Source organism: Cibotium barometz, chromosome 1, assembly GCF_041138505.1.
Source record: "Cibotium barometz isolate CiBa-2024 chromosome 1, ASM4113850v1, whole genome shotgun sequence".
Taxonomy (NCBI): Eukaryota; Viridiplantae; Streptophyta; class Polypodiopsida; order Cyatheales; family Cibotiaceae; genus Cibotium; species Cibotium barometz.
The window spans coordinates 19,101,666-19,126,967 of record NC_141046.1 but is presented as its reverse complement, the minus strand read 5'-3'; the positions used below and the strand labels follow the sequence as shown (position 1 = coordinate 19,126,967).

General features: G+C 44.2%; 1 protein-coding gene across 2 annotated transcripts in view; it reads left to right on the top strand.

Moving 5' to 3' along the window:
- The first annotated feature begins 11,882 nt into the window (after window positions 1-11,882).
- LOC147641690 (uracil phosphoribosyltransferase-like) overlaps window positions 11,883-25,302 on the top strand; it is a 31,179-nt gene continuing 17,759 nt past the window's right edge. For both annotated transcript variants that reach the window (XR_015265949.1, XM_086798535.1), the window contains exons 1-2: window positions 11,883-12,043; window positions 12,329-12,448. Coding sequence is in view for 1 of the 2 variants with exons in the window: in XM_086798535.1 (XP_086654661.1) it covers window positions 11,927-12,043; window positions 12,329-12,448 (237 nt within the window). In the remaining variant the exon portion in view is untranslated. The remainder of the gene's footprint in view (window positions 12,044-12,328; window positions 12,449-25,302) is intronic.

Below are 25,302 nucleotides of genomic sequence, written 5' to 3'. Positions count from 1 at the left end.
TAAACTATGGCCGGTCGGGCACTTTAGGCTCATAAGAGGCCTAATTCTATTACAATGACTACTCTCATAATATATCCATGAAGTACATCACTTAGGACTTCATCCTGTCTTGCTACCACACGCTCTTGAAGCGGGAATCGCTTCGTCACACCATTACGGGTGCCCGTCCAAGTTGTAGCTTTGGACACCATTACTTTATATCTTGAATGTATGACCCTTTGGTGTATCTACCATAACTCCTTGATGTAAGATAATGGCGGTAGCTCTTGTTAATCGTAGAATTGGATTAACAAATACCTAATTGGGAGAGTTCGAGAGACAAACATGGAAACCTAGATGTTTTCTATGTCTAAACAGATCAACTAGCTATGAGATATTAGCTAGCATCAAATGCTCTTCTCCCAAAGATTTTTTGAGTTATAGTCTTAAAAATTTTTATGGAATTTTTGATCTTAAGAGACCTAAAAAGCCTCCACATGTAATTTAAATCTCATCGGAATGGTCCCAAACTTGGCAAGAAGAATGCCTAGAGTATTTAGAATAATGTGGATACTTAAAGGCTGATATTTTATAACTAAACTTCTAATTCTATCAAGGACTACTAAAAATAGGCAGTGACCCAACATCTAATCGTGACCAAACTTGGTGTGAGGGTACCTTAGGCTCTCTGTAGGACTTGTGTTTAGTCAAATTTTAAAGATGACCAAATGGGGGAGAGTTCTAGAGAAAGGCATGAAAGTCCTGGGGGTTTCTATGCTAAGTCATATCTCATGCTCACTGTCATAACTCTTAAAAAAAACTAGCCTAGGTTAAGGTATGTGTATTGAGCCTAATTTGCACAAATCCCTATCTGATTTGGGTCTACCAGCTCAAAGTTATGGCCACGCATAGAATTGCAAAAATTCCTTTTTGGACTTGACCAAATTTTCAGGCAGCACAAGTGAGTGCGAAGGGTTCTTAGTCTAGTTTGTTTTGGGGGAAAACTATGTGTCAGCTTGATTCAAGACCGAATAGGGTTTTGTCAACCCATTGGACAATATTGCTTGCGCTTGAGGTTACTCTCCCACACTCCCTTCTCATTTTTTTCAGCCATGAATGGAAATGCAATTATTTTGGGGCATGGTCAAAAACTAAATATGGAAGATTGAGGTCAAAGTTGGTATAGGGCTAAGACAGCTTCCCAAAAGCTAGATCCAAGAAAAACCAACTCGAGAGAGCTTTGGAGCTAGGCGTGTAAAACTAGCCTCTTGTCAATTTCTTAGTCCAGGGCTATGTGGTACACAAGCACTTCGATCCAAGATGCAAGTTGATGGCTCGGTTTACCTTATGTGTGTGTAGCTTGATACAAAGTTTTGTCGAGATCTAATACAAGCTAGTGCCAATAGAGCTAGATAAGCCAGAATTTAGCCCAAAAACCCTTCTAAGTTGGCCTAGTTTTCAGGCAACAACACTTGAATGTCAATGAATCTTGGTCCAATCTATTTTCAAGGGTAAACTAGCTTAGATATCATAGCTGGCACTTCACATTGGTCTCCCACAAAGCTACTTTGCTATTTTTAGCTAGGCATGGAATCCTAGTGAGGCACGGACACCAAAAAGATGAAATTTTCAACTGTCAAACTTGACTAGAGGCTCACTAACTATAAGTGCTAAGTTAGATATCAAAAAACAAAAGGGGAGAGATCTAGAGCTAGGCATGGAAAACTAGCCTCTCCTGATGGTTTCTTGGTTTATCAGATACACTAGGGCTCATGTCCAAGATGTGAATAGATTGTTTGATAGTCACTAGGTTAGAGTATTTCCGTGCAAAGTCCAGTAAATAATGGTTAAATCATGTTGTCTCTAGAACCGAGTGTAAAAGCCCTTTGGAAAAGAGTAAAAACCTCTCAAATCAGGCTCAAAAGTTCAGCCAAAAGCTACATGGTAGCCTCGGCTTAAGACTCCACGAAACTACATAAGACTAACAAGCTAGATCTAGTAGTTTTTTATAAAATGTCGATGCCCTAGATGTCAGGTTGTATGCATGCAATTGATTTCAGCTTAGGAGTAGGGAATGAAAAAGGATCAAAAACTAGCCAAGAGCTTCACTTAATGCATGCTAGCATTCACCATACCAAATGGATGCAAAGGGAATGCAAATGATCAAATCTAGTAGTACAAAATTAGTCAGATATTCTTACATGGAGTTCTTGCAGCTATGGTATAACACTCATGGATGCCATAGATGTTGTCTACTGGGATGGCCTCTTTTCAGCACTTTGACTACACTTAGCTTCAATTTAAGCCCCTGTAATCTCCCAATTACTTCCATGCAAATAAGGTCTTGCAATCCTTATGCAAAACTAGCTCTTCAAGGTAGCTAGATCTACACAAACTCAAAAAAAGATATAAGAGAGCATAATGCCCTGGCAAAGCAATACTCACCAAACCTCTTATGCATGTAATAATGCAATATGATATGCTTTCTTTGAGGTATTGGTATGACCTCCAAGCTAAAAAGGATGCTATGCATAAGTAGGTCACCATTGCGTGCCGTTATTAGCTGACCTAGAGACTAGTAGTTCTGATGTGGAATTTCCATTGTAGCTTATCTCACTAGCTTCACTTCAATCCCTAATCACCCTTGGGGCTGAAATTCTTTGTATTCTCAACCGTGGATGCAATCCAAAGAGTGTGGAATCTAGATATGATGTGCTAAATTGAGTCGAATCTTCTTGGAAGCATAACTAGACACCATAAAGCATCAAAGCACCTAGTTATGAAAGTAAAATCCCTCCCCCACACACACATAGATGGATGTGGGTGAGCAACAGGCCAAGAAAGACACAAATTTCCATGCCAAAAATGCATCCACTCCTAGTTTAGGATAGAGACTACTATAGCCATTTTTACCTTGATCGCAAGAATGTCTCCTCTTGTATAGCTTGAATCAACACCTCACAACTTAATCCAAATATTAAGCCACATTACGATAATGATCAACCATGAAACTCATGAATGTTGCAATCTTAAGATCAAAATAAAAGCAATGAAGGACATACAATGCTTGGATACAAAGATTATGCACGTTGAAATAATCCAAGCAACAAAACAAGTTAATCCCCTTGATTATGAGTCAAAACCAAGGAGATTACTCTCTCTTTTGTTCTGTAGAGTATCACTCCTAAAAATGCAAATGTCTAATCAAAAATCAAATCTAATTACACTAAGTGAAAGCTCATGTAGGCTTTGTACAAAATCGATAAGTCGCCTTCTTTGGCTTATTGGAATCATCCTTAGCCTCATAAGTTTTGCTTGAATTGGTCTTCAGTGAAATTTATTGCTCTTATCCTTGGCTACTAGAGCTTAATCACTGCTTAAACTCTCAAAGACATTCTTTTTGGATATCAGTTTGCTTATAAGCTCCTAATAGGTAAGAGGGGTTGCATTACCTTTCAGAGAAAGATGGAGGGAAGTATTGAAACCCAAATAAGATTGAGGTAGAGTTAAAGATGATGTTTATCATGTAGGAACGACTTCATCAATATTGAGAACTTGCTCTCTCAAGTCCTTTAATTTTGCAAACAAGGAAATGAATGCCAAAGATTGAGCATCATGTGAATCCCATCTTTTTGATCAGTCGTAATTTGTTGTTGTTGGATTTGTTGGCCTTGACTCCTTCAAGGAGTTATATGAGTAATTGCACTAGGGCGAACGTTGTCACCCACTAACATGACTTCGTAAACCTTTTGCAACTAGAACATTTTTCACCATAGAACTCCATAGGGAGTAAGTCGACCCATCCAAGTTATCCTCTTTGGAAAGAATACCAAACAAATCATTTGCAGAGTTGTTGGCCATACCTGATTGTTGGAGAAGTTGAGAAGGAAAGATGCTAAAATAAAACTCCATAGGGAGTAATTCGACCCATCTAATTTATCCTCTTTGGAAAGAATACCAAACAAATCATTTATAGAGTTGTTGGCCATACTTGACTATTAGAGAAGTTGATAAGGAAAGATGTTAAAATAAAGCTTGAACTGAAATGTACAGATCCTGTTAAACTATTATAAATTTATAGTAGAATCGGATGATCCTTAAAGGTGGAATCGAACAATCCAAGAAAGTAAATCATTTTATTTGAAAAGTTAAATCGGGTGATCCAAAAAGCGGAATCGGTCAAACCCAAAAGGTAGAATCAATAGATCCGAAAATGTAGAATTGGTTGGTCTAAGAAGTGGAATCGCCAAAGGAGGATCGTCGAGGTAGGATCATCGTGGTAGGATTGTCAGGGGTAGGATTGCCAAAAGTGGAATCGTAAAAAAAAGTGGAATTATCAAGATAGGATCGTTGGGGTAGGATCGCTAAAGTGGAATCGACGAAGGAGGATTAGTGGAGTTCGATCATTGGGAAGAACCAACATTGGGAACCAAGAATCGAAGTGCTTCCAAAAGAGGAATCGGTTCGATCCAAGAAATCAATGATTCAAGAGTTGAATCGTCGATCTCAAAGAGTGGAATCAGTCCGATCCAAGAAATCAATGATTCAAGAGTTGAATTGGGTGGTGATTGCACCTGAAAACGATCCAAGAAACGAGTGATTCTATTTGCCACATGTTGATTATAGTTGAAGCGGTGGAAAGTGGAATCGAATCATTTTGACAAAATAATCCGATTATGCACTTGACTATGAAAAAATTTAAAATTGTAGCTCTGCTAAAATCGCTTAGTGAATCAGTTGAATCAATGATTATAAACACCTACAACGAAGTTGTTACTTGAAGTAGAGGAGTCGATTCAAGAGGAAGCCTTCTTCATTGCTGCTCATCACAGAGAAAGAAAGCTTGCACCACCACTCAAGAGCTTCAACTTGAGTTGTATCCAATTGATAAGAACCAAAGGAAGCAACTATTGAAAGCTTGACAACAAGTTATAGAAAACTTGAACACAATATGGAGGAAATCAGAAACCAAGCTATGAAAAAGCTTTGCTCTGATACCACTGTTAGATCTCACAAAAATGAAGGGCCGAACTCACACACACAGAATGCTCAAAGACAAGAACACAAGGGTGTAGGGTGTGAGAGAGAATGGCAAGCTCAAAGGAGAGAGATGAAAGCTTTCTACGAGTACAAAAAGAAAGTACAAATGAGCAAGCAACCCTAATAAGGTTGCTTATGTACTAGCTAACCCTAAGCTACTTGTTCACACCTGGATGACCATAGGAAAAAACCCAATGGGACAAAAGTGCCCATGGCATACGTATATAATAGTATTATGTATAGAGTGTCTATATAAAAAATATCACAAGTATACATATCCTATAAATAACATGCATGCTACAAAAGTATTTAAGGTTTAGTAAACTTACCTTGAACAGAAGAAGCTATAAAAAATTTCACAAGTATTATTAGCAGACAAAGGTGGGATAAGCTGAAAACAAAACTTCAAATTATCTACAATTTTTAATTTTTTTTAAAAATATTTAGAGATTTTGTGCTCTTAAGCCATGGAAAAATGCAGGACTTCCCCATTTGATCACATCTCAAACTAGAAGCCAATCCACCAACAATCTCGATATGTAGAGCTCTTAAGCATATCCAATACTTTTTTTGGTAATTGTTGGAATTAGGGTTCCAAGAAAGCACACAAAGCTTGGAGAAGAAGAAGCAAGAATGCACACAACACACAATGTATTAGATTGTGTCAATGTACAAAGATAAGTTAGCCCTAGAAGGATGGGCGTATATACAAGCCAGGGGAAAAAACCTCCTAAAGAGGAAAAAAGTGCCCCGACCATCCTAAGTGTGTTCACACACATCACTGCCTATATATATGGCAACAAATCCCCCCTGGGAGTGATGGTGTGAACGAGAGCTGGCACTCATGTATAGGGAAGTGCCATGATCGAAGTAGATCAGTCCACAAAGGGGAGCAAGCCCAAAGCTTTGCGAAAAGCGTCGAACTTCTCACGAGGAAGCGCCTTTGTGAAAAGATCGACGAGGTTGTCCTGTGTTGGCACATAGGCCAAGCTGATCTCTCCTGCTGAGAGTCTCTCCCTGACATAGTGATAATGCACCTCAATGTGCTTTGTGCGAGCATGAAAAATTGGGTTTCTCGCAACTACCAATGTGCTCTGATTGTTAGTGTAGATAGAGGTGGCAGACTCCTGTCCAACACCCAAGTCAGCCATAAGCCGTCTGAGCCACACACACTCAACCGTAGTTGTGAAAGCTGCCCTGTACTCAGCTTCCAAACTAGAAGTGGCCACAGTAGGTTGCTTCTTGCTCAACCAAGATATGCATGAGCTACTAAGCATGAAACAAAAACCACTTGTGGACACTCTTGTGTCATAGCAACCAGCCCAATCTGAGTCCGAAAAAGCATGTAAATCTAGCGGCAATGATCCCCCCTTGGGATAAAACAACCCAAGATATATGGTGCCACTCAAGTAGCGAAAGATGCGTTTACAATGCTAAAACCCTGGGCTATGCATAAACCTGCTCACCTGTGAGACTGCAAACTGAATGTCCGGCCTCGTAATACATACATAAATGAGGCAACCAACAGTTGTCTGATAGAGTGTGACAGAAAGTGCAATCAAGGCATGGGCAATGAAGCAACCATATCAAATTTCTGCAAACGCAGCAAACTAGCAAAGTTTAGATGACCAAAACGAGCATGCCATAGTTTTGCATCTGAAACTGCCTTTTCATCAGAAACTGCATTTGCTGAATCTTCCACACACTTGTCATAAGAATTGAGCCTATACAGCCCACGAAACAAGGTGCCAGATACAATAATCGTATCACCAGAAGTCAAATCATGAACAGTACATCTGTCATCCACAAATTTGACTACAAGTACAAGTCTAGCAAGCGCAGAGACAGACAATAGATTCTTCTTTATCCCTGGCACATACAAAGCATCTGAAAGTGTGAAAGTGCTGCCATTTGCAGCAGTAAGCATAATTTTACCAATGCCCTTCACTGGGTAAGAAGCATTATTGGCACATGTGACAGTATTCCCATTAGGGACAGCCTCAAGACAAGTGAACATATCACGATGCGAGGTAATGTGCTTTGTAGCACCACTGTCAAAATACCATACATCAAAGTCAACAGAAACTGCCAAACATGCATCATGTACAGATGGGTCATACTGGCAATACACGCTAAACGCCCATTCTGTATCCTGCACAACATTTGCAGAATTTGCATTTGTAGAAGCATCTGCTATTGTGGCTGCATTTGACTCTTTCTTCTTTGCCTCTTTTCCCTTTAGCTTAGGGAAATTCTTAATGACATGATCAGTTGCCTTACAATAGTTGCACCTGATCTTTTTCTTGCCTTTATCAAGAGCCTTCTCGGACCTATTCTCGGACCTATTGTTGCTACTTGTGGAAGGAGAAGAAGTTGTAGACCTGCTAATAAGAGAAGAAACAGTGGAAGGGGATGCCTTACCACTTCTTCTCTGCTGGGTAGCAACAAATGCCTGATCAACTGCACGGTGCCTAGCCCTGTTTTGCCTGGACTGTGCTTCTTGCAAGAGCTTGTTGACTAAAGTATCATACTTGACAACATTAGGTCTATCCTCAGTAACAAGTCTCCACGTGGAAGCAAAAGTCCGATATGACTCAGGTAAAGCATCAACAACAGTCTGCACAAGAGATTTATCAGGAATAATCTCACCTGTAGAAATCAATTGTCCCTTGAGATCTTTAATCTCAGCAAGAAAAACATTCATGTCATCATCTTCCTGCATAATCTTCGATTCTAGCTCTTTACGCAGGTAAGAGATTTTTGCCTCGTCCTGCATACAAACCAGCTAGAATATCCCAAGCTTGTTTTGCTGTTTTAGCTGAACGAATATGTGGAGTGATGTTACGTTTGACAGAAAGTGCAATCAAGGCATGAGCCTGCGCATCTTTACCATCCCAATGAGCTTGTTCAGCAGTGGGTAAAACGGCAGCAACAGTAGAGCTGCTAGAACCTGCAACATCCTCAACAGATCCTACATCCACAAAACTTGGACGTACATCCATACCCTACACAATGCTCCACACTCCTTTTGCAACCAAAACATGCTGCATCATGTATGCCCAAAGTGGGTAGTTTCTGTCTCCATCCAGTTTGTCATCAGCATACAACATGCGAAATACATCATTGCTGTAATTAGCCATGGCCACTGACTGAAACTGATGCAAAAGCTACCTGTAATGAAGCAAAGACTGAACAGAAAACCAGTCGTGCTATGTAGCACGGTCCACAATAGAATACGTATGCCTGTTTTGCAGATAACTGCACTGTCGAAATTTCTACACAAAATGATGAAAACACCTGTGCAGAACTTAAAATGCAATAACGGAGCTCAAAACGACCTCAGATGCAATTTCTGAAAATGCGGAGTCCTAAGGGCTAATTTGCAGAGTATAGGGACCTGCAAGTGCTCGTGAAAGCTCACCTCAATCGGAGAACTTGAGTCGAAGGGTGTTAGCGGCATAGCCCTGGGAGCCGATGCCTGCTCTGATACCAATTGTTGGAATTAGGGTTGCAGGAAAGCACACAAAGCTTGGAGAAGAAGAAGCAAGAATGCACACAACACACAATGTATTAGATTGTGTCAATGTACAAAGATAAATTAGTCCTAGAAGGATGGGCGTATATACAAGCCGGGGGAAAAACCTCCTAAAGAGGGAAAAAGTGCCCCGGCGGTCCTAAGTGTGTTCACACACATCACTGCCTATATATATGGCAACAGTAATTTCAATATGTCTCTCTCTTTTCTTAACAAACACGAACAGTGTAGTGCCTCCTCAAAAAGATTTACAAAAAAACAACTAGTGTGTAAAAGAAAGGGGCAAGATTATATCAACATGAGAAAAGCCTCTCATGTGCAATTTTCCATGCTCCATAAGACAAGAAAAACTAAGTTAATGAGAACACATAAGCACATCAAGGCAGGGTTCAAGCCAGCTAGTCCTTCTTACCCAAAATCCCTAAAAGCCAAAAAAACTAGCCCTAATAGTAACATGAGATAAAAGAAGGGCAACTCTCTACATGTGTTTTAAAACAATATTTCAGTTTTATTGCCAAGGTCTTTGTGTGCGTGAGAGAGGGATTACAACTATTTCACATATTGATGATGTGGAGAGGGGAAGAGATGGAGACGACATGCTCATCTTTTAATGATGGGGAGAGGGGAAGAAATGGAGATGACATGCTACTCTTTTAATTTTATTTTTTAAAAAGATCTTTGTGTTACTTTTGTTTGCACAACAAGTGGATAGCTCTAGAGAGCTTCCCCTCTTTGTCCCCACATGGCTACCTATTGTACGAATGAGGGTCATCTACTATACATGGTGGTGGCCACTTTTCTACACACCACATTAGTCCGAGTTGTCAAGGATCTATATATATGTGTGTGTGTGTGTGTAGAGCCTGGACCCGTGGGTATAAAGCACCGAGGAGAAGACACAGATTGGATAAGACATGAACAAGAAATTCTTCTTGGTCATAAAGCACTTAGAGCGCTTACACCTTCGGTGAGGTTGATGGCCCTTATCTCTCTCTCTCTCTCTCTCTCTCTCTCTCTCTCTCTCATTCCCCCCCCTCAAAAAAGGCTCATTATTTTTCCCATTTAAAACAAAACAAAATACCTTTAAAAAAAGTAATTCTAGTCTCTCTCCCCCCCTCTCTCTCTATCTCTCTATGTCTAAACTCTCTCTCGTTAGCTTTCCCTAACTCTCTCTCTCTCTCTCTCTCTCTCTCTCTCTCTCTCTCACACACACACACACACACTTTGACTCTCTCTCTCTCTAACGCTTTAACTCTCTCTCTAACTATCTCTATCTCTTTCTTTAGATCTCTCTCTCTCTCTCTCTCTCTCTCTCTCTCTCTCTCTCTATATATATATATATATATATATATACATATACATATACATATATATATATATGTATATGTATATATCTCTATCTCTTTCTTTAGATCTCTCTCTCTCTAACGCTTTAACTCTCTCTCTAACTATCTCTATCTCTTTCTTTAGATCTCTCTCTCTCTCTCTCTCTCTCTCTCTCTCTATATATATATATATATATACATATATATACATACACATATATATATATATGTATATATATATATATATATGTGTTTGTGTGTGTGTGTGTGTGTATATATACATATATACATATATATATATATACATATATATATATATATATGTATACACATATATATATATACACATATATATATATATACACATATACATATACATATATATATATAACTCTCTAACTCTATGTAACGCTCTCTATTTCTCGCTCTAACTCGCTAACTCTCTCTCTCTCTAACTCTTTCTAATTCTCTCTCTTTCTCTAAATCTCTCTCTCTCTAGCTATCTCTACTTCTCTCTCTCTACCTATCTCTACTTCTCTCTATTTAACTATCTCCCTCTCTAACTCTCTACCTCTACCTCTTTGTAACACTCTCTCTCTACCTCTAATTCTCACTCACTTTCTCTCTCTCTCTCTCTCTCTCTCTCTCTCTCTCTCTAACTCTATCTATTTCTCTCTCGACCTTTATAACTCTCTTCGTTTCTAACTCCATCTTTCTCTCTCTCTAACTCTTTATAACTCTCTCTCTACTTCACTCACACACAAACTATCTCTCTCTCTCTCTCTATAACTCTTGCAATCTCTCTTACTCTCTCTAACTCTTTCACTCACTCTCTCTCTCTCTCTAACGCTCTTTAACTCTCTCTCCCTCTAACTCACTCTCTACCTATCTCTACTTCTCTCTCTCTCTCTCTCTCTCTCTCTCTCTCTCTCTCTCTCTCTCTCTCTCTCTCTCTCTCTGTAACTCTCTCTCTCTCTCTCTCTCTCTCTCTCTCTCTCTCTCTCCCCACATTATTGTGTGTTATTTTGCACCGCGCACTCCCCTTACGCCGTATGGGAGGAGATAGACGTAGAAGTAGATGTATCTCTAAAAGCTCAGATCTATCTATGGAGAGTGTGTATGTGGGCTCTTCCAATTGGATACAAATTGGTATAGAGGAACTTTACTTATGGGGCGTGTCCCAGATGTGGAACTGCAGTTGTAGCAGTTGTAGATGGTAAACATGCTTTCTGGGGATGCCTAGCTATTAGGGGGTTGCGGAGCAGAATTGAGAAATGGGTGTTCTCTAGCATAGGGGTAAAGGGGTCTTGGGGGGACTGGTTGATGGGGAGACTGTAGAAGCTGAAGGGGCAATTAATATGGTCTTCAGCCTTGCTAGATATAGGTTTCTATGGGATATTTGGAACTCTAGAAATGAGATGGTATTTCAAAAGGGTACAAGGCAGGGCGTGGATGAAATAGAGTTGATGTACGGATGTGTGCACCAATGTTGGTCTTATTATGTGAATAGGATGAATGTCAATTCTTTTGTAGAGGTAGTGCAGGCCTTGTTGTCTAGGATAGGATGAGCCAGATGATTGCACATACTAGGGTAACCTAACTGTTTACTGAAATGTGGCAGGGCTATACATGGAAAGATGTGAGGGAAAGTTTGCCAAAGTTTGAACCCAAGACCCAAAGATGGTATCGGAAGGAGAATCAACCAGTTCACACGTTTATGGCCCTGATTGAGAATCCTCTTGGCACAAGAACTGATGTGAAGATCTGGTCAAAGAAAGAGATTGTGGATAATCAGACTCCTCCACTATGAAGTCTTTGCTGGTTGGCTGGCTTGCAGCTAGGGTATCACTTTTCTTGGGAACATTCGTGCTTTGTTTGGGAAGAGGAGAGGTGGCATCAGATTTGCACTTTACTTAATAGCGGTATGTAATAGGAATTGAGTGGCTGCTTTTAAAAGTAGGTCAGTATATATGTTTTCTGCTCTGGTTATAAATGTAATTATAATTATGAGGGGGAGAGAGAGCCAGATATAGAGAGAGAGAGAGAGATGGCAGCTTTGGGCTTACTGGGCTCCTCCACATCGTCTTCCCCGGGTGCCCGTCTTCCGTCATCGCCCCCTCGCTCGCCCATCCATCCCCACCAGCACCAGCAGCAGCAATCCAAGGTGGTGGTTTGCAACCGTCTTTTAAATCTTGCAATCTTTCCTGGAGTAACCTGCATTATTTGTTTCACGCAACCTGCATCTTCTCATCAGGGTTTTCTGCCCCTGAACTGCGGCTCTTAGAGTTTTTTTTTGCGCAGTATTTATTGGCTTTTTGCGCTTTGTAGGGTTTCTTAAAAGAAAAGCAAAAATGTGCAGTATAGCATTGTAATTACTAAGTCTTCTTGCATTCTCTGCAAGAAAGGGTTCCCCTTGCTTGATGTGAACTCTTTGTCCATGTCTTCACAGTCAACGCCTTTGAGGTTCCCCATTTTGACATCCGAAGCTCTCCAGCACAGAGACCGCAGGTGGGTGGTAAGAGCGGCATCTGCCACCGAGAGCCGAAGAATCAGAGATGACCAGATGCTGGTATGTTTTATTTCTATTGATTTAAGTAAATTAAAATATCTTTAAGCCTGCGTGGTTTAATTAAGTACATGCATTCTTTTGAGTAAATTATAATAAAATGTAAGTATTCAATAAACTTGTAGAAACCTCATATGAGATTTCGCATCATGAAATAAAGACTCATGAATATTGAGACATTCCACAGGTTCCCACAATACTTGAATTTGGTGACCTCAATATTCATAATATAAAATTTATGTCATGATTCATATGTCATCAAAAGAGTATGAGTGACGTCATAGATAATAAAAAAGTATGAGTCGCATCATAGATCAAAAGAGTTTAATATCAAGTAGCTTAAGTGTGAACCATATATCATAGAGCCTCCATGCTAGGAGGCAAGGAACTAGTGGTCTCTTGGCTCTCCCTCTTCTGAACCATGAATGTCTTAAGATACTAGTACTAGTAGAATGAGAAGTCTCTAGCTCTTGCTTGTTTGTGGGCATCATCTCTTGCATAAGAAGTGATCCACCGCTACCATCTCTACAACCATGGTTGTCATGGCTATCGTTGCTTTCTCATTGTCTTTACGTTTGGGGTTGAGCATTGAAGGTTTTAGCTAAAACCATGTGACTCTGTAGCAGCAATAGCTTTCTCTAACATGGGCTCTACCCAGCTTCGCAATATCCTCCATCATCAAACCAAGAGAGTAGGAAGCACTATGACTTCGCACAATGGTTTGATAATCCGTTTCTACAAATTCTCCCATCTCTGCGTAATTTGCGTCATTGGTCCGTACTACATGTTTTGTCCAAATCTCGTCAATAGTTTGCCAAATATGCCTATATATCCACTCTCTTGTAATTGCAAGTCAGGGGCTAAGGCATCAACGACATGCAATAATGTTGTGCCGGCACAATAAGGCATCTAGATGTTGATCATATGTCCTTGCCTTTAACATGCAACCGGTATGATTGTGTAATGCACAACAGGGTCTTCTTTATACCTTTATGTTAGTGAGCATGAAGCAATCCACTTTAATCTTTATTCATAGGAGATAAAGCTGAAGAGAGAGAGAATGTAGAGATGACACCAGATTGGGTCCCAATCTACCCACTTTTTAAGGGCCCTCTCTTGCAAGCAGGAGTATTTGCTTTTATTTGCTTTGGAGAACTTCTTTACAATGCATAAAACTTAGTAAAGATGGTTGACTGAGGAATGCCAAAGGCAAGGACAATGTAGACCAATCATCTGCTGAACCATCAAATGGGTTGAGAACAGTTGTGAAGCCACTTCGGAGAGCCTTATGTACACCTGGATTTGCGGAGGGAGATGCAATACTGAAGGCCAAATGCTGAAGATAGCTTCAGACTGCCTCGGGCTGCAGCACAAAGAGTTCTTGGCTGAATTGATTATACACAAGACCAAAGTCTCAAGTGCACATACTTCTACAAGAGGACTCACATAATCCCATGAGTTATAAATTCAACTCTTAAGTTTCAAGTAATTCCAATTTAAGGTACTAAAGGAGACAAAATGATTCCCTTCCTGGCAACTTTTTCACTGAAAACCTTGCCTTGTCTCCAACTTCACTCCAAATCAGATGAAGATTTGTGCATATCTTCCACTTTGGCCCTTGCCTTCTTGCCCTATCCTTGAACACTTTCTTTGGTCTTCTTTTCGTGAGTATTGAGTGTGGCATCCTCACTCCACCCCTTGCTTAGTTGCCATACGTTTTTAAAACGGGAAGTTTTATACTTTTAAAAACGTTTTTTATTTTTGGAGAAGTTTTTTAAATAAGTTTTTTATTCATTAATTTTTTAAAGCTGTAATTATGGCCTATATCTATAGTTTTTAAGCCTAGGATGTTGGAACCACAGATTCCATGTATAAAAGTTAACCTTGTGCATGAAAACAATGACCAAGGAACCAGAGATTTCAAGTCCTTGTAAGTTCTTGCATTAGGAGAAGGTGCATCTTCATTGACTGTAATATTGATTTACCAATGACTATTCAACATTAACCATTCATATACATTGTAAAGTTTAAAAATCGAAAGAATGATAATTGAAGAACTCAGACTCTAGAGGCTAGAGCTAAGACACAAGTAACATAATCCACCATCCATGATCCATGATCAAAGTTGAATCAAAATGCCAAATTTCAATCACAAGTGCCAAGTACAAATGAAATAAAAATAATGTCAAGACTGAAGACTGACACTCTAGAGTCTACACATCCATCTCAACATCATGATCAGATGCCTCAGCCTCTGAATCTGTAGTGTAAGTAGATGAATCATTCGAATCATCCAAATCTGCCTCCTCTATCTCTATTGCAACACCTTGACTCGTGCCAACTCGAGCACTAGATCTCGCTGCTGATGAACTGGTCGTGGTCTGAACTCAGGCTCTCACTCTCGAATGGCTCCGCGTGGTGCGAATCGGCTGCATGGCCTCCTCGTAGAGCATAGCATAAATGTCTCGCTCATCTGGTGGGATCTTTGGAATTTCCTTCACCTTCTCGATGTCGATCAAGTTGACATTCACCTGGCGAGGCTCAATGGGATTGCCTTTCTCCTCAAGAAGACGAAGGTTGCAGTGGCAATGCACCAAACACTCCAGCTGAGCGATAGATACTCTGTTCCTCTTCTTTGTGTGAAAGAGGGCCTAAGTACTCTAGTTTCTCTCACAAGGACCCGAGCTGCAGTCTTGTGATAGAACTCTCATGGCAATGCTTCTCTCTCATTCAAAAATTAGAAGAACTTAGAAGTTGCTATAATAAATCAAGATTCGAGAAGTTGAGAAAAATTTACTAACACTCCATCACTTTAGGAAATTAGGATCATAGGCAAGCTGCAACAAAGTTCCTACCAGATGGGGAGCACCAATGCTATATTTCTCCCACCATGACATAGGCTCAAGTTGGCACTCTCGTAAGCGAGCAGTGGAGGACCCAAAGTGTTTTCCTGTGCCATTTCGAAAGTGTAGGCGCTCCTGCTCTAGTATCCTCAACTACTGCACATCTCCACCAGTCAAATCAGCGATGTACTCCCTCTAGCCATCCTCCAACTTCTCACATAAGAATTGCTTGTCATTTCTCCATAGAGGATGGAGGATGTGTGCAACAGCATGAATTGGTCTATGAAACCAATCCCATCGAGTGAGCCACGCATTGCGAAGATCCGTCACCCTAATTGATTCATTAAAACATTATACATAAAGCATTAAAATTCATTAGGTGTGTTATGCATAAATGATACAACTTCCTAGTCAATGTAGTAATGTACTTACTCCTCTTCTTCCAAGCTTGTGCCTTGTTAATGCATTCACCGATCTTGTCCATATACTCATACAATAAGCCAAGTGTGCTGCCCTCCATATCGGTGATGCGTAAGACACTGTAGAATGGCTGTAGAATCCTCACCAATACTTCAGCCTTCTTCCAAAAGGCTTCATCTCCCATTATAGTGGTTTCAAACTTCACATATTTGGGCCTTCTTTCTTTCACCTCATTCATCTCAAACCATGCGCGTGAAACAAATGTGCGTAAGAGTCCAGCCCGAACTTGTAGTACCCTGTCAACTAGAATAAACACGTAGGCAAATCTAGTGGAGGAGGGTTTTTGGAGCTGCAGCTCACTCTCTACTCTAAAGATGTTCAGCACCTTTGGCCTCTTTGTGACAAATTTGACAATGAAGTTTGAAGTGGCCAACACTTTGGCAACCCACGACATCTTTCCCACATCCTCCATCAACAAATCCAAGCTATGTGATGCACAAGGAGTACAAACAATTTTGGGGAACTCCTCATGCAACATACGGCCCATACTGACATAATTAGAGTCATTATTTGTAATAACTTGCACTATGTTCTCTGGGCCTATCTCCATCACAGCCTCATGTAAGTGTCTCCAAACGAACTCCCCTGTCACCGCTGTACCTGGTAAAGCACCAAAATGTTACACACTTCTTTTGCGTACATTTGACCATCCATCACATAGAAGTGTGCATCCATATTTCTCCCATGTAGCTCTAAGGGGTTGTATGTCCTCCTCTACCTGCATACACTCTCTGTAACTCGCGGCAGATGCCCGGGTTAACACATATCCATCATCACTTTGCATAAAACATAAAAGCTGGACAAAATATCCACAAATGCTGAAAATGGAGCTTCCACGTGTGACACCGCATAGAGGCCGGAATGGGCCGACCCCCCCCTTGGAGTATTTTATTACCCAAGGAGAATAATTTCATGTACAAGCTTTGAGGGCCTTATTCTCCCCATGGGAGATGCCGGATTATCCATATACAAATGCCATAACACAGCCCAACACGAGGCTACCAAGCCGGAACATAGGCTGTAGAAATGCCGAGCCAACAACATAATCCATATACCTCCGTGTGGGTACTGATTCTTCCCCAAAAACCACGGGTCTTCATGCAATAGAGCTGGTATAGCAAGTACAACTCCATTCAGTTGGTACAACAAGTACAGTGGTTGGTACAGTTGGTACAATGGTTGGTACAGCAGGTACAGTGGTTGGTATAGTCGGTGTGGTGGTTGGTACAACAGGTACAAGTATAAATGTTGGTACATGTACAGTGACTAGTACAGCAGGTACAGTGGCTAGTACAACAAGTATAGAAGTTGGTACAGTCGGTACAATGGTTGGTACAACAAGTACAATAGCTAGAAATCATAATAAATGATTAAATACCCTTGCCTTCAGTATTTCTTCGCGATGGAAGCCTCCAAAATAGTTCCCAGCAGTCGGTATTCTTCTTGGGCAGCCTTCAAGAGAGAGAGAGAGAGAAAAAGAGTAGCCATCATTAGGGCAGCTTGTAATAGTGGTAGAGGCTAGTGTGCAGCAAGAGAGCCTCTATTAATGAAGAGAGAGAACTCCAATTTATAGATTTGGGCCTCCCATGAGCTAAAATGGCAAGAGAAGGCTACAATGACAAGTGGAGAGCCACACAATAGCTGAAGTGACAAGTGTGAGGCCACTTGTCTCACTTTGATCCATTTTCTAACAAGTGTCAGGCCACTTGTCTCACTTTGGTTCACTTTCTTGCCACATGTCCCAATCTAAAAGATGAGTCCTTCCATTATCTTTACCTCTAAAAATATCCCAACTAGTAGACATTCTGTCATAGGCACTTTGCCAACTCTTGGTATATGCTTAATTCCAGATGTAATGACGCGAACAGAATTTCCATTGGAGTCGGGCCAAAAATAGCAACTCTCCTAAATTTTAGGAGTGTGGTCCTTTGTATTCTAGGATAATCCCCCATTCCCAAAGCTTGTACTTTCCAAATATTTAGGCATCATGGAGTCCACCAGACCCCTTTCATACTGGGAAATGTCCAGGCTAGTGACATCCTCCCCAGCTTCTTAAAAGTTGTCCTCAACTTTAAGCTTGAAGCTATATATTCAAGATATAATCATGTCCCATCAAGTGGGCGAGACAAGACAGTCTCAAAAATCCAATATAACTGAAGAATCCATGTCCCAAAGAAATGGGTGAGACTAGATAAGTCTCCATAAGAGCGCCTTTTCCATGTTACAGTTTGCTTCCCTGGGCTCCGCCGTGAGTACCTTCCGCTCCTTTCTAGGCTAGGAGCATTGGTGGGTTCGGTGCTTGAGGCTGGCCCCACAACAACTTCAGTGGTGGCCAGAGCAGTTGGACTACCTTCGGTCAGAGTTTTGGTTCCTGACATCTCCTCCTTTCCGAAGGTCATTCAGCTACCTAGGATAGGGGGGGGGATGGATTGATCAGAGAGTGGAGTTTTCGGGGCTCCTGAACCAGTGCTTTATCTGCAGGCAGGTCGGCCACCTGGCCAAGGCCTGCCCTCGCAGGAGACCCTGACCTCCACCGTAGCAGCAGGCCCCCGATGGCCCGCCCACAGATGCGGCTCGACAGGCAGCCTCCGGGACGCCTGCTTAGCCCACAGAGACCTCGGAGTGGCAGCCTGGACAGGGGCGCCGTCGAGGGAGACAGCCCCAGCAGAACCCCTAAAGACCGATGCAGCAGTAGCAGCCACAGTCTCAGCATCACTGGGTTCCCGTGAGGAACAGCTTTGCTCCCCTACAGGAAGAGACCCCAGCGCCGACTGAGGACCAGGAGATGCCAGCACCCCTCCTTCGCCCCCACCCCCCCCTCTCCCGTCCCCCCCTCCCGCCTTGCTTCCACCTTTGCCTCCTCCCGTCCCCGCTCCGGCGGTTTTGGCAGCGGCTCCTTCTCCACCCCCTTCTCCCCCCCTCCTCCCCCCCCCGCTCGCCTCAGCTCCCCGGGAGGCCCTGGCAGTTCCCTGGCGCTCACCTGCAGTCCGACGGACACTGAGCACCGACCTTGCTTGAGCACCACAGAGGAGACTTACCATGCCGATTCGGGCTTCTCGGATATCATCTATCCGCAGTCGGCTGAGTTGCCTCGACACTAGACAGCGCTCGGAGGCTTTTGATTATTCCTTCACACGGCGTTTTGGAGCGGAGGGCCCCCATGAGCCAGCACCCATCAGAGTTCATGTAGTGATACCTCTGGCCCGAGGGAAGGAGGCACTTGATTCAGCGGTGGCCTTCTCATTCCCTCTCTGTGGCCCTAGCGACCGGGAGTGGACGATGGATCTCGCTCTTAGCACTTTGAAGACTCAGGCAGTTGAGTTTTCTCACCATGTGAGCGATCTGGAGGTGACAGATGTGATAGGCCGACTATGGGAGTTGGCTCATTTTTTCCTTGATCCCGGGAGTGTGGATGCCTCCGGGATTCGACATCTGGTGGTTCGCATAGTGGCAGACTTAGCACGCGACCCTGGATATGTATGCATACACGAGGTTGCTCTGTCTGAGCGGGAGGCAGTCGCCATGGGACACAGCCACTGGCGCCTGATCCGAGGTTCTTGCAGCACACCGGGTGGGCAAATTCGTAGCCGCTCGGATGGGGACTATTCTCCATCCAAGCCGCTTGCGAAGGCCCGCCGTACGGCTGAGACAGCTTCCACCTCAGCAGGTCATCCATGAGGATCATCTCATGGAATGTACAGGGCCTTGGCGGCGCACACTATATACGTTACCGTGGTTGCTTGAGGCAGGAGCTTCAGAGATGCCTGGTTGGGGGCAGTATTGATATTTCGATGATGCAGGAGTACCATTTGGGTGGGAGCAGGATCCGGAGATACGGTTCGGTGATGCCTGGTAGATGGGACACCTTTTGGTCTGCAGCGTTTGGCCCCTTGGGTGGGCAGGGAGGAGTATGTATGGTCATTGCGGCTGTATGGCGGCAGGCCATTGTGGATCGCGGGATCATTGTGCCTGGTAGAGCACAGTATGTCATTCTGAGGATGCATGATGAGCTCTTTGGCGTGCTCAATGTCTATGCGCCCAACCATGCTAGTGCCAGAGCAGAGTTCTGGACCCAGGTTACGGATGCATTGCCAGAGGCCGCACATTGGTGTGTCGGGGGAGACTTCAACATGCTTGAGGACCCGGCCGATAGGGTGGGAGGCAGTCATGTCACAGTGCACGGCACGGAGCTTGCAGCTTGGGAGCGATTTTGCATGACACTGAGGATCACTGATGCATCGCAGCATGAGGCTTTCTCCCGCTCTCAGGACAGTCTTAGTTTCTCTCGGTCGGATCGCTGGCAAGGAGGGACTAATCTATCACGGATTGATCGCTTCTATGTGGGTGACAAGTTAGGGGAGCGAGGGGGCTCCGTTGGCATTCTCGCTGGCACCTATTTTTCAGACCATGCGCTAGTTATTTTGACACTTGAGGAGAGGACACGGGAGACCAGCTTGCAGTTGAGGATCCCAAAGAGGATACTTACAGATCCTAGTCTCGCTGAGGACATTGAGAGGATATCGCATGATAGCCAGAGCTCTGACCAGGATGCAGTAGGCCAGTGTGCCCAGGGACTCATCGAGCTCAGCTCTTTTTTGCACGCTGCAGCCTTGACACGGCTGGGAGACACGCGAGCGAGAGCGGCAGTTGAGACGTAGCCTTGCTTCGCTTCAGCGCCTTCAAGAGCAGCAGCCTACATGTGAGTGGGTGGCGTCCCAGCTGAGCCAGGCATGCCAGGAGGTTAGAGAGGCAGAGGAGCAGAGACATGAGTTTTACTATCATCGCCGGGCCTCTCAGTGGACGCAGCTTGGTGATAGAGTGACTGAGGAGTCCACCAGCTCAAGAGGCAGGACGGATCGATAGCCACTGAGCCCGGGGAGATCAGAGCCATTGCCACTGAGTTCTATAGAGACCTGCTTTCAACGGAGCCAGCCACTGAGGCTCGGGATGCTTGCAGACAGACTGTGTGGGCCCATGTGCAGAGGAGGGTCACAGATCGTATGCGGACAGTTCTGGGTGAGCCTCTTTTAGAGGTTGAGCTTGCTGAGGCCTTGAGAGCCCTTCCGCGCCACAGTTGCCTTGGGGAGGACGGATCCTTTTTTATGCGATATTGGGACCTTTTGGGACCAGGCCTCCGCAGGGGCTTTCAGTATGTTTTGGACACTGGGGTGATGCCACAGAGCTTTTCGGAGGGCTTGATCTTTCTTATCCCCAAGGGGGAGGGAGTATCAGATGATATTCGGCATTGGAGACCTATTACGATCCTCAATATTGTCTACAAGGTCTTAGCAAAGGCCTTGAGTTTGAGGATCCAGCCCTTCCTGGGGGAGTTGATTCATGCTACCCAGACAGGATTCGTCAAGGAGCGTAGTATCCTTGACAACATTTTCACCTTCTGGGAGGCGACGGCCCGAGCTAGATTTCTCGGTGAGTACCTGGTCGTGATGCTTCTCGATTTTGAGAAGACATACGATCGAGTCGATTGGAGTTTCTTAGAGGGCACGATGCTTCGCCTGGGCTTTGAGCCAGTTTGGATTCGAGGAGTGGCGGCTCTATATTCCACAGCTCGTAGCCAGGTGCTGATGGCAGGAGGACGGGGGCGGAGTTTTGAGTTGACCAGATCAGTCCGTCAAGGGTGTCCTCTCGCCCCGTTTCTTTTTCTCTTCTTTGCTGAGGCTATGAGCATGTATCTGACGGCAGAGGAGGTTGGTTTGAGAGGACTCCGACTCCCGGTCCGAGGGGAGGACCTGCTCGATGCTGTATTTGCTGATGACACGGGTTTATTTTTGCATGGCCAGGAGGCCAATCTTTAGAGGGTAGAGCAGTTGTTTCAGGTTTTTAGTGCAGCTTCGGGAGCATTGATCGATTGGCGCAAGACAGTGGCCTTTTGGATCAGTAGCGCTCCCACTCCGGCATGGAGCCCAGACCCGGGTTTTTGATGGATTCCTCCTGGCACAGCAGTGCGGTATTTGGGATGCCAGATTGGACTAGATTTGTCACATGAGCAGCAGATTGTCCCGCTTCTTCTGAGCATTCGGAGGAAGCTTTTGTATTGGAGTACAACTCGGCTATCCTTGGCTGGGAGGGTGGTGGTGGCGAATCATGTGCTTTTAGCGACCATGTGGTACATCACGTCTTGCTGGATCTTCTCGAGCTCTTACATCAGCTAGGTACAGAGGCTGATCAGGAACTTTCTTTGGTCTGGGCGGGACGGTCAGTCAGCTCGGGCTAAGGTCGCTTGGGCAGTTATTACACTTCCGTTGGCCCAGGGGGGCTTGGGCATTATAGATCCAGTTGATCAGAGTAGAGCCTTATTGGGGAAGCTTTTTGTTCGGGGGCTGCTTCCAGGCGCTGAGCCTTGGAAAGAGCTTTTGCAGCGGCTGCAGGCTCGGGCTCCTCCAGCAGGGGGCACTTGGGCACCGGAGATACGATGGATCTTCATAGAGATGAGGAGGACAGGCCTCAGTAGAGGATGGGAGGACAGATTTGCCTTGAGCATCTTGCGAGCTTGGGAGTTGCTGAGACCGGGACTCTCTCAGAGACCTCCTCCTTGTGATGAGGAGCGGGCCAGACAGCCGCTCATCTGGAGCCCAGTGGTTCGCACAGAGCAGGGTCATATGCTGGGTTCTCGGCCTCGTCTAGCCTGGGGACCATTGGTGGCAGGCCCAACACGTAGTTTTGGAGACTGGCAGGCCTTCTGCAGTCTCCCAGAGGAGATCTAGGTAGAGAGGCTAAGTCACTTCAGAGGGGGACTGATTATGAGGGATGACATTCAGGAGGCACTCATAGAGGAGTGGTTCACGCCTCTTGAGCCAGTGGCCCCATGGTGGATGGGAGCCTTTACACAGTTGGAGATCCTGATTGATGTCAGAGCTTGCACTGAGGATGGTAGATGCCTCTACTATGAGATCCAGGATGAGGGCAGGCTTCAGAGAGTGGAGGTGGAGTTGCCTTTGGTTGCAGAGTGCATTTTTCAGAGGATACGGGTAGTGGCCGCCGCTTCTCGGAAGTGGCATATTGACCCAGACCCTGTAGATGTGGACTCTGATTGGCGCATATGGGCTTATGCAGCGCGCCCCTTGGCCCGGCTCCAGTGGGACCCTGGCGAGTACGAGTGGCATGATCCTTATGCATCCCCCGAGGCCACAGAGATCACCTTTTTCTAGTATACTGTTCGGTTGGGGCGACATATTTTGACGGCGAGGAGATTGGGCTCTCCAGCTGCATCGGAGCATTGGCGGCTACAAGGAATCTCACAGGAGTTCCTGGAGGATTTTTGGACCAGGCTCTGGGCTAGTCGATAGGCACGCAGGATCTCGACCTTCCAGTGTGGCTGGTCACCCACAGGGGCTCTGCAGTTGGCACTTGGCTTGTCTACAGCGGTCTTCCGGCGGCTTGCGGCCGATGCGGCCACCCTATGGAGACACAGAGACATTGCCTATGGGACTGTCCTCAGGCGCAGTAGATTTGGCTACGGATGCTGCACATTCTGGTCCCCCTCTCTCCAGAGAGTATGTATACGTGGGGTGCCACTGCTTGGTCGACTTCGTCAGGGCTTGCTATGCAGCTGGACACAGGAGAGGGATCTACGATGGGAGCTCCTCAGCAGCCTCACCATATGGTTCACCTGGAGAGCTCGGTGTTTCAGGGCTTTTGAGGGGAGACTGGAGCCACCAGCAGAGACTATTCAGGGGATTTGGCAGGAGTTGATCCACACTCTGCGAGGACAGTATGACCGCATCCGGGGTGACTCGGATAAGGCGATCTTGCGGCGCAAGGCCTTCCACACCACTTGGCGCAGCGGCCCCTTCTATACCCTACATGCGGGTTCCCCCCGCTGGCACTACAGGCCACCTGTTTGGCTTTTCCTCCCTCCTATTGTATGATATAGCCCCTCAGTCTTTGTACTGATATTTGTATTTTTATGCACCTAGGGAGAGTCTCCCTAGCTGCCTTGCTTGGATCTCTGCTTTGTTTTCTTATGAGTAGGAGAGGATCTTTTGTAGCCCTAATGGCGTTTTTATATAACTAATGAAAGGATCTTTTCTCGGGGGGAAAAAAAAAAGATAAGTCTCCATAATACCAATATCAAAATCATGTCCCAAAATAAATGGGCGAGAATTCCATGGAAGATATGCTAGACACAGGCATAAGAGCCAATTGTGTCTCAATCATCAATATCAATGAGATAATCATATGCCAATGAAAATCACCAACCAGGTGCTAAGACACTTAAATAAATGCCATGCACAAGAAACTAGTGCCTCGCACAGAAACATGTGCTATGCACACAAACTGGTGTCATTCAAGAGCACAAACCATGGTGACAGAAAAGCTGGTTTTCCATAGTTCTGGCAATCCTTTCTCCCAATCCCAACAGTTCCCATGTTCTCCCATACAATCCCAACTCTGATCAACAAGCATGGTGTGGAAACAATGAAACACTCACTCCACAATCGCAACACGAATCCATGTGTATGGTGGAGTGTTCATCGAATTGTCCTCTCACAACCCCAACATGAATCCACATGCATAGTGAGATGAACAATGAACCTCTTGGCCTCTGTATGGGGAGATAGTGATTCTAATATGGCATAAAGATAAATAAATCCATGTCCCAAATAAATGGGCGAGACAAAACAGTCCCCTAAGTCGAGATATCATAATCCAAGCTCAAAGCACACAAACATGTGTCAATCCACATGACCCTTGGCGTACACATAAGTCCCTTGCCAACCAGGTATCATGTCCACTTTACCACTTGCACTCCGTGTTGGTACTCTTGACCACACACCTTGGATGATAGGTGGGCTCAAGTAACAAGATAAAACAATCACTCGCAGGCATAAATAGCCTGGTGTTCCATAAGCATTTCTGCTACACATAGTTTATAGGCATTTCGGCCACCAATAGTTTGTAGGCATTTCGGCCACCAACTCACACTACTCTCTCAAGTGCCCATGTTCCCTTCCATCTGCTCTCTATTGTTCCACCCAGATATAGTAGAAACAATCTTCAAGAGAGTATGTAGGACAAGAGAACACTACACACGGCATGTTGTGCTCAACACTACCCTCTGAAGTGCCCATGTTCCCTTCCATCTGCTCTCTATTGTTCCACCCACACATGGTAGAAACAATCTTCAAGAGAGCACGTAGGACGAGAACACTACACAGGGTATGTGAACTATGAGTTTCATAAGTCCAATGCATCCCAAATAAAGGGAGCCAAAAAGAATAATCCATAAACCTGAGGATAGATCCAAGTCCCTAGAAAAGAAGTCCAGGAATCCATAGACTTGTATACCATACCTCTTACCACATACTCCGTACTAACCACACACCTTGGAGTAGAGGTGGACTTTATCCATAAAAGCATCATATCCATGAGATATCCAAAGATTTCTTCTTTATAAACTCGGACAGATTCGTCCATAGAAATTGCTTGTGAAGCCCAATATCTATATAAATCTTGTCCAAGAAAGAAATCTCCATAGATATAATCCATCCCAATAAAGGGAGCCATAAACAATGT